The sequence below is a fragment of the Chelonoidis abingdonii genome, chromosome 16 (assembly GCF_003597395.2).
Source record: "Chelonoidis abingdonii isolate Lonesome George chromosome 16, CheloAbing_2.0, whole genome shotgun sequence".
NCBI lineage: Eukaryota > Metazoa > Chordata > Testudines > Testudinidae > Chelonoidis > Chelonoidis abingdonii.
In genome coordinates this window covers 5,373,965-5,390,502 of record NC_133784.1, presented here as the reverse complement: position 1 = coordinate 5,390,502, position 16,538 = coordinate 5,373,965, and the positions used below count along the sequence as shown (strand labels likewise).

General features: G+C 41.3%; 1 protein-coding gene across 1 annotated transcript in view; it reads left to right on the top strand.

The window, feature by feature from the left end:
* The window catches only part of OGA (O-GlcNAcase), a 53,423-nt gene that overhangs the window by 15,497 nt on the left and 21,388 nt on the right, over positions 1–16,538 (top strand). The window contains exons 6-12 of the mRNA XM_032795704.2: positions 4,919–5,017; positions 5,182–5,466; positions 5,886–6,044; positions 7,398–8,008; positions 8,431–8,605; positions 12,213–12,298; positions 13,174–13,278. Coding sequence (XP_032651595.1) covers positions 4,919–5,017; positions 5,182–5,466; positions 5,886–6,044; positions 7,398–8,008; positions 8,431–8,605; positions 12,213–12,298; positions 13,174–13,278 — 1,520 coding nt within the window. The remainder of the gene's footprint in view (positions 1–4,918; positions 5,018–5,181; positions 5,467–5,885; positions 6,045–7,397; positions 8,009–8,430; positions 8,606–12,212; positions 12,299–13,173; positions 13,279–16,538) is intronic.

Below are 16,538 nucleotides of genomic sequence, written 5' to 3'. Positions count from 1 at the left end.
CAAGACTTGCGTAAGCCAAGAGTCTCACTGAGGAAAGAGGAGCATTGAAAGGAGTACAAGGAAGTGAAAAGCATCGCCGTTTATCTTTCCTTGTGTTATGCTGAAGACCTTGTAGGAAACCATACAGCTGTTTACCAAATGTCTAAAATTGTGTGTGGAAAACTCAAAAGAGAAAATGTATCAATAAAAAGCAACAGTGGAAAAATGTTTACAACTGAGGCAGAGCAGAAAAATAGAGGGCTGGAGCATTTCAAAGAAGGCTTCAGCAGATGCAGCCCTACCTCCGCACCAGATATATGAAATGTGTGAATTGGATCAGCTTGCTCTTAACATCAATCCAATGAAATGACAGTCCAACTAGAAGTACAGGCTGCAGTCAGGAAACTAGAAAAATAGCAAAGTAGTGGGAGATGATCAGATTGCAGCAGCAATGCTAAAAGCACTTGATACCACCACCCTAACAAAACTTCCAGAACTGGTTAATAAAGTCTGAAAAAAGAGACCCCCTTCTGGCCAGTGAGAACATGGAATCTTTGTCAGAACACCCAAGAAGAGTGATCTCACTGACAGTAACAACTGGAGAACACCACAGGATAGTGTAAATCTTCAGCAGTGCGATACTACTCAGGACAAAAGAGGCAGTGGATGCAAGCTTAGAGAACAACAATCTGGATTCAGGCCCAAGGGATCCTGTGTAGATCTGATAGTCACACTATGGACCATTGTAGAAGAATGTATAGAATGGCATGCTCTCATCATCAATTTCATTGTGCAGGCTGCCAAATGCCTTTTGAAAGTCAGTCATACGTTGCCTATGGAATCCCACCCTTAATTGTCAACATCATTAAGGCCATGTATAGAGATGTGAAGTGTTCTTTAACGGTGAACATCCAGATGAGTGGTTCACAGTGGACAGTGATGTGAAACAGATAAAATGCAGACCTGCTGTTCATTATTGCCATAGAATGGATAATGCAGAAGTGTATTGGCAATACAAACACTGATCTAGTATTGGTAGATAGCAAATGACTAGAAGATCTAGATTTTGCGGATATTTGCAACTGAGTAACAACTCGTCTCCACTAGAATCTGAAAAAAACACTGATGTAATTGGGGCATGAGTTACGGATGCCAACACTCGGACTCCCACATGAAGTCCTCAAGTGGAAACCTACTGGTGAGAGGAAATGAGTGCCCAAGAGAAACTTTAAGAACCCTTAGTAGGGAGGGTAGAGCAGTTGACCTCAACACCATAGAGCAGATGGAAGCAGGAGCAAATGACAGGGAGGAATGGAAGAGACTAGTGTTTGCCTTGTGCACCAACAGTGGCACAGGAAGGATGTAATATAATTAGATATTCTAGAATAGCCTTTCCTTGTGTGTGATCTAGAACAACAGTTCCAGTAAGCAATGACTAAGTTGAGAAATTGTTCCTCTAAACTTTGTCCTGTTGTCCCATTTGACCAGTAGTTGAAGTTCCCCTTTGTGTGAATTTATAAAATATAAATTAGATTATGCAGCCTGTTTGTACTTAAAACTGCACGCTGCTCTCTCTGAATAGCAACTTGACTCTTCTAAGAAAAGACTAAACATTTTCAGGTTTAGACTTGACTATTCATAGTTTATCCAGAATGTATCATTTATTTATGGCAGCAATCTATACTCTTAAACATAACTAGTTTGAACACAGCATCCATTTTAACAGCCTCTACTGGCTTCCCATCAAATTTCATATTTTTAAAAAATTGTCACTTAATGGTGTGGCTCTCAAGTTTTACAGTCATTCTCCAGGGGATGTAAAACTAAACCAAGTATCTGTTTGCCATTGGGCTTTCCATACTGTCATAGAAAGCAAGTGCTGGAAGGCACCTCAAGAGGCCATCAATTCTAGCTGAAACTAGACCAGATAAACCTAGAGCATGTGTGACAACTTTGTCCAATTTGTTCATAAAAATCTTCAATGTTGGGGTTTCCACAACCTTCCTTGGAAGCCTATTCCAGAGCTTAACTACCCTTCTAGTTACAAAGTTTTCCTAATATCTGGCCTAAATCTCCCTTGCTGTAGATCTAAGTTTCTTACTTCTTGTCCTACTTTCAGTGGACATGGAGAAGAATGGGTCCCTATCCTTTTTGTAACAGCCCTTAACATAGTTGAAGACTGTTTTCAGGTCCCCTTCCTGAGTCGTCTTTTCTCAAGACTAAGTATGCCCAGTTTTTTAACCTTTGTTCATAGGGCAGGTTTTCTAAACCTTTTATCATTTTTGTTGCACTCCTCTGGACTCTCTCCAGTTTGTTCACATCTTTCCTAAAGTTTGTGCCCAATTTTGGGAAACAGTATTCTAGTTGAAACCTCATCCATGCTGAGTAGAGTGGGATAGCTACTCCGCGTGTCTTCCATATGACACTCTTGTTAATATGCCTCAGACTATTAGCCTTTTTTGCCACTGCATCACATTGTTGACTCATACTCCATTTGTGATCCACTAGCCCCCCCCCCAGTTCCATTTCAGCAGTACTGTCACCTAGCCAGTTATTCCCCCATTTTGTAGTGCATTTGATTTTCCTTCCTAAGTGAAGCTCTTTGCACTTATCTTTATTGAATTTCACCTTGCTGAATTCAGACCAATTCTCCAATTTGTTGTGGTCATTTTGAATTCTAATCCTATCCTCCAAAGTGCTAACAACCTCTCCAAGTTTGGTGTCGTCTGCAAATATTATAATTCTGCACCCCATTATTCTAGTCATTTAATGAAAATATTGAATAATACTGGATCCAGGTCTGATCCTGCAAGAACTCGCTAGATATGCCCTCCCAGTTTGATAGCAAGTATGGTCGTTCAAGTTGGTGTGCCCCAACCTTACAGTAATTTTGTCTAGTCCACGTTTTCCTAGTTTTAGATCCAGACTAACACAGCTACCCTTTGATAGTTTTTTTATGAGAATGTCATGTAGGACTGTATCAAAAGCCTTACTAAAATCAAGATATGTCATGTCTACTGGTTTTCACCCTGTCAGAAAAGGAAAGTAGATTGATTTGCCATGACTTGTTTTTGACAAATCCATGCTGATTATTCTTTATTAACCCTCTTATCCTTTAGATGCTTACAAATTGGTTGTTTAATAATTTATTCGTGTCATTCCAGGTATCAAAGTTAGGCTAACGGTACCTGTCCTGAAAAAGGGCACAATATTTGCCCTTCTCCAGTCTTCTGAGACTTCACCTATCCTCCATGCATTTTCAAAGATAATTGCTAATGTTGCTGAGATTGCTTCAGTTCCTTAAGTATCCCAAGATTAATTTCATCAGGCCCTGCTGACTTTGAACATACCTAACTTTTTTCTAAATGTCTTTAACCTGTTCTTTCCCTATTTTGGGTTTGTGTTCTTACCCATTGTTAATATTAATTGTGTTAAGTATCTGGTCACAATTTATCTGTTTAGTGAAGACTAGAGCATAATAGGCATTAAACACCTCAGCCCTAAGTAGAGGGACCTACACTTTCCTTAATCTTTCTCTTGCTCCTGATGTATTTAAAGAACCTGCCCTTATTGCCTTTTATGTTTCTTGCTTGGTGTGACTCATTGTGTTCCTAGTCTTTCCTGGCCCCTGCATGCTTGCACTATTCTTTTATACTCCTCCTTAGCAATTCTCCATGTTTCCACTTTTTGTAGGATTCCTTTCTGATTGTCTTTGAAACTGTAATAAAGAAGAGCTAAAAATTCCATTTATATAGCATCCTTCAGTAGTGTTGCAAGGAATCAGCTTGTGGAATCGACATAGCTATAACACTGTTCTTATATGGCATTCATCAGTGTACCTGAATACCTATATGTAAAACTTGAAGGGACAATAAGCCATTTTTGAGCAAGAGGGAGACCAACATTAGATAAATCAGAGTAGGAAATAGGGAAATTCTTGTGACCTGTAATTTTGAAAATAGTTTAACAAACCTTCAGATGTGTACAGCTGCCTTTGCCTTACGAATGTGGGAATTTTCAGGCCAAACCACTTTCCAGGCCAGCATTAAAATAGAGCTATATAATGGAAGCTATCTGCAGTCTTTAACTGTGGAGAGAGTGCTGTATCTTCATGAGGCATTAAATATATCTCATACCAATTTTGGGGGGTGGGATTTGAGCACTGTGGACTATAAACACATTCTGTGCTTAAGATGGAAAAGTTTCTGAAATTTTAGGCTGTGGAATAACTCCTGTAAGGGAGCAATTGAGAGCCTCATTGCTTGACACTTAGAATTGATCCAGAGACTAATCTAAAATATACTGAGATGGCAGCAATTCTGAAGTCCTGGTTTCTCTTGTTTCTACAAGTTGTTTAATCCTACCAAACTGGAGACAGGAGGGGCTTGACTTCTGATTCATGTGCCCCTCTCAGTATGTGTAGCCACATGAGGTGAGGTGATTGGTGATCCTTTATGGCCAAGATACCATCTTGTGCATTAACTGGATGTTAATGTGCTTATTTTCATGTTGCCTTATGTGTTGGAGAGAGAGGTGAATACTACTGTTAGGAATTGCTTCCTAAGGGATCTTATGGGAATGATCAGTCAAATTCCTGCATGCAGTGGTGTTGGTCCGTGTTGGTCCCAGGATACTAGAGAGAAAAGGTGGGTGAGGTAATACCTTTTATTGGACCAGCTGTGTAGCTTGAAAGCTTGTCTCTTATCAACAGAAGTTAGCTCAATAAAAGGTATTACCTCACCCGCTGCATCTCCAACTACTTTGTCCTGCCTAATTTGAAGATGAATCTTCTCCCATATCCACCGGTACCACTGGGCCAATAAAAATGCCTAGTAAAACTCCATTATTCCAAGACTGTCATGTCTGTTTTCACAGTATATTTCTTTCTGATGACTGTCATTATTACTAGGGTGTCTTTTTTTTCTTTTTCCCCCTCTAGAATATTGTGGAACTTTCTGCTATCCAAACGTTGCCCAATCCCCTTATTTAAGGACCGTAGGAGAGAAGCTGTTACCTGGGATTGAGGTATTGTGGACAGGTAGGAAGCACGATTTTTTTTGAGTTGATCGGTAGTCTTAAATGAACTCAGGCTTTTACTAAATGATTTTATTGCACCAGTGAAATTACTTCGTTGCTTTCATGTGTACATGAGTGCTTCTTAACTATATGTAAAGTCCTCTAATTATCCAATTGTACATCTAGGTCCTAAAGTTGTATCTAAAGACATTCCAGTAGAATCTATTGAAGAAGTTTCTAAGATCATCAGAAGAGCTCCAGTCATCTGGGATAACATTCATGCTAATGATTATGATCAGAAGAGGCTGTTTCTTGGCCCTTATAAAGGTCGGTCGACTGAGCTCATCCCTCGACTGAAGGGAGTCCTGACCAATCCAAACTGTGAATTTGAAGCCAATTATGTTGCTATTCACACACTTGCAACTTGGTACAAATCCAACATGAATGGAGTGAGAAAAGATGTGGTGATGAGTAAGTAGATTTGTATGGTTTAACAGTTCATTGTCCATTGAGTTGGGACAAGGGAAAGACAACTGGACCAACTTGTTATAAGTCTTGTAGAAATGGTTTTAGTGACAAATCATGATGTTATACTCTTATTCTGCTCCTTTTTGAACTAAAAGGCCTCCACTCAGATCAAGAAGGAACATTGCATGATCAGATTTGTAGTCTTTGTTGCTGGACTTCCATGTTGAAGCTGAGGGAGGCTGCAGTTTGCTCCATTTCACACACATTGGATGCAGCTGTCAGTTCTGTTTTTGCAAGATGAGGCTATCTGGCAAAGCTTGGGTTTCCTGGTCTAGCACTTTTATTGAGAGTTTAAAAAAAAAAAACTGATCTGGAATCTTGCATACCAACTTACGTGCTGTTTTCTCAACTTTTTCCTTTAGCTGACACTGAAGACAGTACAGTATCAATCCAGATTAAATTGGAAAATGAAGGAAGTGATGAAGATATTGAAACTGATGTCCTCTACAGCCCTCAAATGGCTCTGAAACTGGCCTTAACAGAGTGGCTGCAGGAGTTTGGGGTACCTCACCAATATAGCAGTGAGTTGAATTCGCTTGGTTTTCCTCTGGGCACAGTAGGAACACTGTCAAAAAGGTTTAGGTTTGGGGCTAAAAGAAATAGTTTGTCAAAGCCAAAAATATTTCCATGATTCATTAAGCAGAAATGGAAGTATTATCAACCTTTTTTATGCAGCAACTGTTAAACCAGGTCTATTAAAGATGATCCTGACTGAGCTGAGGAAAGCATCTTGTATGATCCCAGAAGTTCTAAGAGATCATTCTGTATAGAAAAGAGGATCAACAGAGGTCATACTATTATATCTGACTGGCCCCAATGCAGTGCCTTCCATAGATACTGGGGGCCTGGGAAAGATGGTGGTCTCCCATGAAAGGGATGTGAGATGACTTAAAACCAATAAGTGTCCAGTGAAAGCTGTTGGATTGATTCCTCTGATGCTCATTTTCAGGAGTGGTGTCCCCTCAGCACAATATGGATGAGTCCTCACGTAGGAGCCAATTTCTGAGGTAGAACCCATGGATCTGTGGGGCCCATTGTTCCTGCCAGATCAGAGCTTGGCATTATAGTTACGTCATTTCTGAGAGAATCGGGGATCCCACTACACCCCAGCGGGTGACGGACAAAAATGTCATGAGTGCTTCAGTTGTCCCTTTTGGACAGCTCCATGGTTCAAATCTTATCAAGGATTTAATCTAACTGGATTTGACAGGGAGTGGTGATGAGGCCAAGGTCTCTATCCATTGCCTTTTCTCCTCCCTATCCCCTCAAACAACCTACTCTTCCTGAACCCTAAGGATCAGTAGTGCTACCTGATGCGGAGGCAATCTCCTCTCGTCAGTGATTTTTAAAGCTATGCCTGGATTTGAAGAAACTGAGGGACAGTTGACGATGGACTATATTACCCTGGGCCCTAGGAGTACTAGAATAAAGGTGCTTGTACACACTTACCTAACTGCTTTCAAGTAAGTTCTGTAACTTCATGGCCGGACACCCAATCTCAGTATGGTTCTATAGGGCCATGCGCTCAGAGAACTAATGTTGCTTTTAATTGGTAACCTTTTCATTCTCACCTTAGTTACAAACAGTGCTGTAAGTGCATAAATATTAAGCTAGTCTATTTAGAAAGCCGCTTCCGTCCCATTTGTGCCACCAATCATATATGGGATGGGGAAATTTCCAATTCAAATGTCTGTCATGGTGGATCTCTTGAACAGGCTTTATACTTTGACAAGTTTATATTCTTAGCAGCACTGTAAGGGAGTCACTAATGATCGTTTTACGTACCTTGACAACTGATCATGCATATTATTCAGAAATGTTTATTTGGTGTTGGTAGAGATTGCAGACTTTAAACTTGATTGTTCTATTCTCAGGCAGGCAGGTGGCCCACAGCGGTGCTAAAACCAGTGTAGTTGATGTGGTGCCTCTGGTTGCGCCATCCTCTCTGAATGCAACAACTGTGGTTACTACTGTTTACCAAGAGCCCATCATGAGTCAGGGGGCAGCACTGACCGGTGAGCCACCAGCAGTGGTCAAGGAGGAAGAAAAGAAGCACTCTGATGAGGAACCAATGGACATGGTCGTGGAAAAACTAGAGGACACAGACAAGAATGTTAATCAAATACTGACGGATATTGCTGAAGCTAAGATGTCTGAGGAGCTAAAACCAATGGATACTGATAAAGAGAGCATAGCTGAATCTAAATCGCCGGAGATGTCTATGCAGGAAGACTGCAGTAGTGACATTGCCCCTATGCAGACTGATGAGCAAATGAATAAGGAACAGTTTGTGCCTGGGCTAAATGAGAAGCCTCTCTACACAGTAGAACCTGTGACTCTAGAGGATCTTCAGTTACTTGCTGACTTGTTCTACCTTCCTTATGAACATGGGCCCAAAGGTGCACAGATGCTGAGAGAGTTCCAGTGGCTCAGAGCAAATAGCAGTGTTGTCAGTGTTAATTGTAAAGGAAAGGACTCTGAAAAAGTGAGTGTGACCTAAGTCTTATTTTTCTTTCCTTAAATCATAATCCTGAGGTGCATTACACTTTTCCTATAATACCAGGAGATTGTGTCCCTGGCAACTTTCTAGAAGCCAGGAGTTGCATGTAATTATTTTTAAAAGAACTCAGAGTAGATCATATAGCCCAAAGGCATGCTTTGTGCAAGGGCTGTAAGGGCATGCAAAGATTGCTGGCATTTGACCAGAGAAGCACAATTTGGCCTTCACTTATGTAGCAGCAGTAGTGAGAGGGTATTGAACAAAGGTTGTCAGTCGGAACTGTAACGAAAAAACTTATACAATTTTTTTTTAAAAAAAAATATAGCATAGTGCAGTTTTTTGTTTGGAGAAATCTAGTCTCTAGAAGAGTATTTTTGATCTTGTGGATCTTTTGTCTCCCTCAATAGATTGAAGAATGGCGCTCCCGAGCAGCCAAGTTTGAAGAGATGTGTGGATTGGTCATGGGAATGTTCACTCGCCTCTCCAACTGTGCCAACAGGACGATCCTTTATGACATGTACTCCTACGTCTGGGATATCAAGAGTATCATGTCAATGGTGAAGTCTTTTGTGCAGTGGTTAGGTAGGTGCACTGGGAACTGTTTTACACTATCTGAGTGTAAATCTTTTTTGTTTTTAATTAGCCCACGGAAAAAATATTTCAGAAAATGCATTATTTGTGGCTTATGGTCTAATTTGATCTAAATTAAAATCTTTCCTGCCTCACTTTTCTGAAATACTGTTTACTCTACTTTGAATTCATACTGGTGTTATGAGTAACAGTGTTCATGCACTAGCAGTTACATGAAACTTCAGTTTTTTCTTCTTGGGCTAATGAAACTTAAATCTCATCTCTGAAACGTAAGCACTGACTTTAACTTGCTCTGACTGAATGCACACTGGACTATGCTATGTAACTCCCTTGACACCTTGTTATGTGATTGGAAATGACACTATGAAATGTGACCGCACATCAGCCATCTGCTGCTTGCTCTGTCTTGATAACATTATTGCTGTCTTCAACAGAACAATTGCAGAAGTGACCTTTCAATGGGCCTGGCCAAGAGGAAGCCGATCCTCCCAGCCCTTGCGCATGCGAGCTCTAGCATATAAGGCTATTCTGGTGCAAAATGGTTTGCTTTAACATTTTCCAAATCGCTGATTTTTTGGCAAAGGGTGGAAATGGGAGAGCTCTGTAAGTCATCTTTTGTCCAGATGTAATCAGAGACTTTTAAACAGAGCTTGAAAGACATTTTTTGTATGCAGTTTTTTTTTTTTTTTTTTTTGCTGAAACATGTTTTTGGGGGTTCCTAAGTTCGCAGATAGCACCAGCATGGCCTGGGTTCTTCTAGTGACCTTATTTTACTTTCAGGTTTCAATCCAACTGTAAGGAATATGCTGTGGACTTGCTTGATATACACAGCAGGCCGCAAGGCTGATGGTCTCATGTCACAATTTTTGTAGCTGTCACAAACCTCACTGTGGATAACCATTACACAGCCTTCGTCTAGTTCTAGTGTTTCAGTTGTTCTTAAATCCTACTAACTTGTAGCTAGATTTAAATAATTTATCATTTAGAGATAGAAGACCTAGCAGGTCATCAAGTCAACTCAGCTAGGGCAAGGTAAAGTTCACTTGCACTTTGTGCAGTTGAAATATCCACTGATCCCTTGAGATATGAAAAGTTTTAAAAAGAGGTGAGCAAATATCCGCTTTTACCGTGTAAAAGGAGCAAAAAATAATAGCTGTAAGGTCTTTTGAAAAGAGACTGGTAGCATTTAATGTGTTAACAACATGCCTGCATCCCTGTGCAGCTTAAAAGTTTGACTTCACGATTCCTTAAAACCTGTACAAAAATACTTAGCATTGTTACTCTGACTTTACATTGAGATGTAAACAGAGAGTTTCTCTTTGACTCAATTTATTTGTTTAAAAACGTAGGCCAAAATTTTCACAAGTGGTCATCTGAGTTTTGGCTGTTTCAAGTTTCTAATTTGTGTCCCCTTGAGCCTGATTTTACAAAGTTGCTAAGTATCTGCTGCTCCCAATGACTGTAGCTGAAGTCATGAGTTATTCTTTGTGCCTTTTGAAAATCGGATCTAAGCAGTCTCAAGTTATGCACTCAAAAATTGAGGCAATCCACATCAGGAGCCACTTCTGCAAATATTAGCCCTGTTCAATCTGAGTCCCAAAACTTATCTTAAGTAGCCAGAAGACCTATTAAGAGTTCGCACTGTACAGGCTGATTCCCATGCCCCAGGAATGTGATTTAGGAGAGGAGATACTACAGTCTCCTCGTTCTTTCTTTTATTTAATTTTACAGTAGTTTAAAAAAATGCATAGTTGACAAGATCTTCAATAGGAATACATTTCCACAGCTCATATTAATATAGCTCATGTAGGTTAAATACACTGAACCAAATTAGTTCCCACAATGGCGTGTTCAATGGTCCACTGAAAGTTCATTTTCTTCACCTCTCCTCCCAGTCCAGCTAGCATTCAGTCCCTTTAAATAGTGTGGTTGTACAGTACTATGGATTACTAATGCCTTCTATTGTCTTCTTCCCCACTGTGTACAGATGGGAGAATCCTCAGCACAAGTTTCTACTGCTATTGGATGGACAGCGCCAGATGTTCGCAGCGCGTCGTCATTAATTAATTAAAATGGAAAAGTTTTGTCTGTGAGGCAGCTCAGATAGATTAGATGTGCACTAGGCATGAACTGAAGTCACATTTGCGCAGCGACTAAGGCATTAACTATGTTTTTCATTTACACAGCTCTTCATTCACGCAGCTCTTTACTGTAATAATTGGAAGTGCTAGTTATGTTGTAGTCTCAAAGGAGAGACAAATTGTCTTCCAAGTTAATGACTAAACCTTATAGTTGTAAAGGGTATCTTTTTACATCAGACATTCAGACGTGGGAGCAAGCTAAACTTAAATCCTCATATTTGGATTATTTTCTAAATTTATCATACTAAATAAGTCTTTTTATTACTTGATTATAATATGTCAAACTTGGTACATTTTGGGACTCTCTGACTAGCACAACATAATTGACTGTATTGATCTGAGACTGTTACTTGAACAGGAGGTAGAATGCTGTCCACAAAAGGAAAAGAACTTTTGCGCTGCTTTTCTTATCAGAAAACTAGGCAGGTAATTGTAATCCCTATTCCAAACATTTACCTAATCTTTCCCTCTGTCAAAAATATCATACATGTTAATTGGTATTAAAGGCTGTAATGCTTGGCTAATGGAACAGTCTTAAATGCTAAACTTGCTGATGAAAGTAGATTTTCCAGTACTTAATAATATTATATGCTGAGCATTTTAATGGGCCTCATGGTTGGTTGGTAGGAAACCTAGTGTGACTGACATGCTTGAGGAGGAAGAAATAAGATGCTAAAAAGCAAAAAATAAAACTGTCTATGCTCAACAGTTCTTTAGTAATTACAATCAAACTGTGAGTTCATTGCAGTTAACTTACTGGCCTCTTCAGCATGTCATAGCACTGTAAATACATGGGCCAGAACTGAGTTAAGCTGGCCTTTCTAGTCTGTTGCAATGAGACCACTGTTCCATACAGCTGTCGTAGCTGTCTCAAATGAATCAAACCATTCTGTGCATTTATTGCCAATCCTAGTTTTCTGACAAGATTAAAACAATTAATACTAAAATGTGACTTCAGACCGGTCCAATTTTTTCAAGGGGCTGTGATAATGGAATTTGTCTTGCATTATCTTTTTTAAATTTGCAGTAATCGCTAATAACCAGGCCATTTTGCTTCCAAAATGTCCTCTTTTCACTAAGGACATGATGCTTCTGCCATAAATGTACAGGCAAAAGAATTTATAAACAGATCTGGGAAGCTTATATCATTGCACAGATCTCTTGCCTCCCAGTGTGGGATGAGGTGTATTATTGGCTTTTTAAATAATTGTCTGCTCTTTTAGCCCATTATCTGAAAACGGTAACATACATATTGCATTTTATTTATCCATTAAGGGCATGAGCACTTAGAATCTTTACCAATTGTACAACATTATTACAGCCTCCCCCAAAGTCCTAGATTATAGCTCAGTTAGAGAGCTTGTTCCACAAAGTGTATGTTAGCTTTTTGGACATGTTAGACCCCCCAGGAAATCCCCCTTCTCGTAACGTTCTCCGCTTGGATCTGATCTCAACAGGGTGTCGTAGTCAATCTTCAGCACAGTTCTTAAGTGGAGACCAAGAACCCTGGGCCTTTAGAGGTGGTCTAGCAGGAGAGTTCCAGGTATCAATATGACTTCACAACTGAATGACATTTTCTTTGTTTTATGAGAAACCTTTTGTTGCACAACAGAGGTCTGGAAGGATTGGTCTGCCGAAGGCTTTCTGGTCCAAAGTCCAATTAGCTTTACAGCTTGGTTTTAAAATAATTTTCCTCCCCTTTCCACAGTAATTTCTCAAGGAGATGCTGCGTGTCCCATGCGCCTGCGAAGCGCAGCGGCTTTAGTTGTACATTTCACATTGTTTCTTTGCAGGTCGCACAGCGTTTTTATCTGCGCCCGCAATTGCACAATGCGCGCATGCTTGTCTGCCAATGGGAATTCCATGAGCAAGAGAGTGTCACTGACACACATTTTGATTCTTCTCTAAACAAAGTTGTAACTCATTTTACTGGGAAGCTTTCAATTGGAGAATATTCTTAAACCTCTGTTACACCGTATTTGAATTTGTTCATGGATTTTTCAAGTGCTGTACTTTTTCCCCCTCACAGGTGCTCTGCGCGCAGCAAATAGAATCAGCGCATTGCTTTTGGGATAAAGCGTCTCCTCTGGCCAGTTAACCCTCTTCAGACCAAACCTTTCCTCCTGACATGCTATGTTCTTACACAGAGACAGTGTAGATATGATTGGTATAAGTATGTTAAAGCAGAAATGAGCTTAACAACACCATTAATGTGCTGTTACAATTGCATATTTTAAAACACCAATTGGATAATTCCTATTCAGATAATAAGGTCTTTGTATTTGTAAAGCATACCAATCCCACCTTCTGGGGTGCCTGCAGTAGGAAATGTTAATTTGGAAGTCTGCAGTGCACATGCCAGAGTGCGATGTCCTTCTTACCTTTCAAACACTCATATTAAGTCTTTTGTTTTCACAGCGTTTGCTGCCTATTGATGGGGCAAATGACCTCTTTTTTCAGCCACCTCCATTGACTCCAACTTCCAAGGTTTACACTATCAGACCCTACTTTCCAAAAGATGAGGTATGTGTCAGACATTAATGAATATTACTATTGAGCACTGATTCCACTGGCTATTATGTTACCTCAACCTGCTATATTCCCTTGGTTAATAATATGCTGCTTGTACATATCAATTTCTAAAAGCAGTTCATGTATTAGTAAGCCTCCTAAGCCTCCCGTGAGATGCAAGTATCCTTGTTTTACAGACTGGGGGGAACTGAGGAAGAAAGGTGAAATGACTCTCCCAAAGTCGGACATGTCACTCTCAGAGCCAAGTCTATAATTCATAAATCTAGAGACTAGTCACCTTTTCTAGCCATTAGCCCATTCTCCCTTTCTAAAATGAAAATTAAGTGGTAAGCTGTGACAATGCGGTTCTGGCGGGACCCAACTGAGAGTGCCAATTTAGGACCAATTGCTCAAACAAGGCAGTCACAGCCCTAGGCTGGGGTTTTTCCACCTCTAAGGCAAACCAAACCAGCCAGACAATAATGACTTCGGTTTTACCCCACTGGCTAACCACAAGTCACACAGGCAATTTCCTTAGACACTCCAGTCTCCCAGTATCACCACCAGTGCCACCCATCCTGAAAAGAATGGTTATGAAAACCAACACCCCAGTAAAAGAAAAAGGTTCTCTCGATCCCAAAGGACCAAGCCCCAGACCCAGGTCAATATACACATCAGATCTTACCCACAAATCACGCTGTTGCCAATCCTTTAGAATCTAAAATCTAAAGTTTATTCATAAAAGGAAAAAGATAGAGATGAGAGCTAGAATTGGTTAAATGAATCAATTACATACAGTAATGGCAAAGTTCTTAGTTCAGGCTTGTAGCAGTGATGGAGTAAACTGCAGGTTTAAATCAAGTCTCTGGAGAACATCCCCCGCTGGGATGGGTCATTCAGTCCCTTGTGCAGAGCTTCAGTTGTAGCAAAGTCCCTCCAGAGGTAAGAAGCAGGATTGAAGACAAAATGGAGATGAGGCCTCAGCCTTATATAGGCTTTTCCAGGTGTAAGAACATTCTTTGTTCTTACTGTGGAAAGTTACAGCAAAATGGAGTCTGCAGTCACATGGGCCAGTTTCTGCACACCCTGCTGAGTTACACAGGCGCGTATCTGCCTCCTCTCAATGGGTCAATTGTGTAGCTGATGGTCCTTAATGGGCCATCAAGCAGGCTAAGCAGAGCTGACACCAACTTGTCTGGGATGTCTTTCCCAGTAACACAGCACAAGTTTGAAATACAGACAGTATACAGCCAATATTCATAACTTCAACTACAAAAATGATACAGACATACAGACAGCATAATCATAACCAGTAACCCGTAACCTGGTCTTAGACACCTTATATGACCCCTTTACATAGGATTTGGTGCCACTACAGGACCTTGGTTGCAACCCATGTTCTATATGGTCCCAGTTTATATCAATAACGTCACACCCCCAACGCAAAATTGATGCAGGAAGGGATGACACAGACATCACTGACTGCGGGTACCTAATGATTCCCTATTCGGGACAATGCATCAGCTACAATATTTTTCCTCCCCCTTATGTGGATTATATCCATTTCATATTCTTGAAGGGCTAAACTCCAGCGCGCAGCACCTGGAGTTTGGTACCTTTGGCCCTGTGCAGCCAGACCAGAGGGGCATGATCACTCAACACAGTGAATTTTTTGGTTGTACAAATAGGCTTAAGTTGCTTGACAGCCCAGACAATGGCATAACATTCTTTCTCAATGGTAGCATAATTTTGCTCAGTGGGATAACTTTTTGCTTAAGTATGCCACGGGATGTCTCTTACCCCCCGCCCCTCTTGCATTAGCACTGCCCCAGCCCAATATTGGAAGCATCTGTACACAGCAAAAAAGGCTTTTTGAAATCTGGGCTGGCCAACACAGGCTCTTGGCCAAAGCACTTTTTATGCTTTGAAATCCCTGCTCACAGGCCTCCGTCCATTGCACCCGGTCTGGTTTTTCCTTTTTCGTCAGGTCTGTGATGGGAGCAACAATGTCACTGAATCCCTGAACAAACCTCCTGTAATAGTTGGCCAGACCAATGAACGATTGGACCTGCTTCTTAGTTCTAGGGATAGGCCAGTTCTTAATGGCCTCCACCTTTGAAGGCTCAGGGCGCAGTCGCCCATTGCCCACCCTGTGCCCCAGGTAGGTCACCTCAGCAGCTCCCATTCTGCATTTAGAAACCTTAACAGTTAGATTGGCCTCCCTGAGCCGGTGCAGCACACAATCCCTATGTGTGTTAAGGTGATCTTGCCACGAACTGCTGAAGATGGCCAGGTCGTCTTATATAGGCCCTGGCAAAAGATTCTAATCCCCGTAGGACCTCGTTTATAAGTCTCATGAAAGTAGCCCTGAATTACGCATCCCAAAGGGCAACACCTTGAACTCATACAGGCCCGATTCCACTATGAAAGCGGATTTCTCTTGTGCATCAGCATCTAGGGGAATCTGCCCATACCCCCTGGTCAGATCTAGGGTGCTTATAAACTTGCCCCCCCCCCCCAGCGTATCTAACAGATCCTCTATCCTGGGGTGGGGTAAGGGTCAGCTGAGTGATAGCATTTAGCTTCCTGTAATCCACACAAAACCTCATGGTCTTATCCTTTTTTTGGCACCATCACAATGGGAGAGGCCCAGGGGCTCATGGATTGGGTAATTACTCCCATTGCCAACATGCTTTCCACCTCTTCCTGGATCTGCCTTTGCATCTCTCCCTTGGCCCTGTAAGCTCTGCTGGGAGCTGGGCGGGGCCCCACCGTCTGAATGGAGTGTGTCATCCTATCTGTGAGCCCTGGCCTGTTGGAGAATGTTCCACGTCTGTGGTGTTTTAACAACATCAGCAACTCCTCCCTTTGGGGGGGCTAAACCCTCCCCCATCTCAATGCTCTCTCGAGGCGTCTCTCCTGGCTTTCAGCAACCATGTCAATCAAAGGGATGGACCCTGCCTCTTCCTCAGCACAACAGATTATGTTCACATTTACCTCCCTTGCATGGTAGGCCTTCATTCTGTTCACATGCACTGTCTGCACACTTCCCTTGGCATGGGGTTTCCTCTCACATCATAGGTAACCTCATTAATTCTTTCCACTACCTCCATGGGTCCGGTCCAAACATCCTTCATTTTGTTCCTCCGGACAGGATCTAGCACCAAACACCATGTCCCCTATTTCAAACGCTCTCTCCTGAGCATCTCTGTCATACCAGGCTTTCTGAGTATCTTGGCTCTCTTTCAGATTCTGCTCAACCAACTTCATCA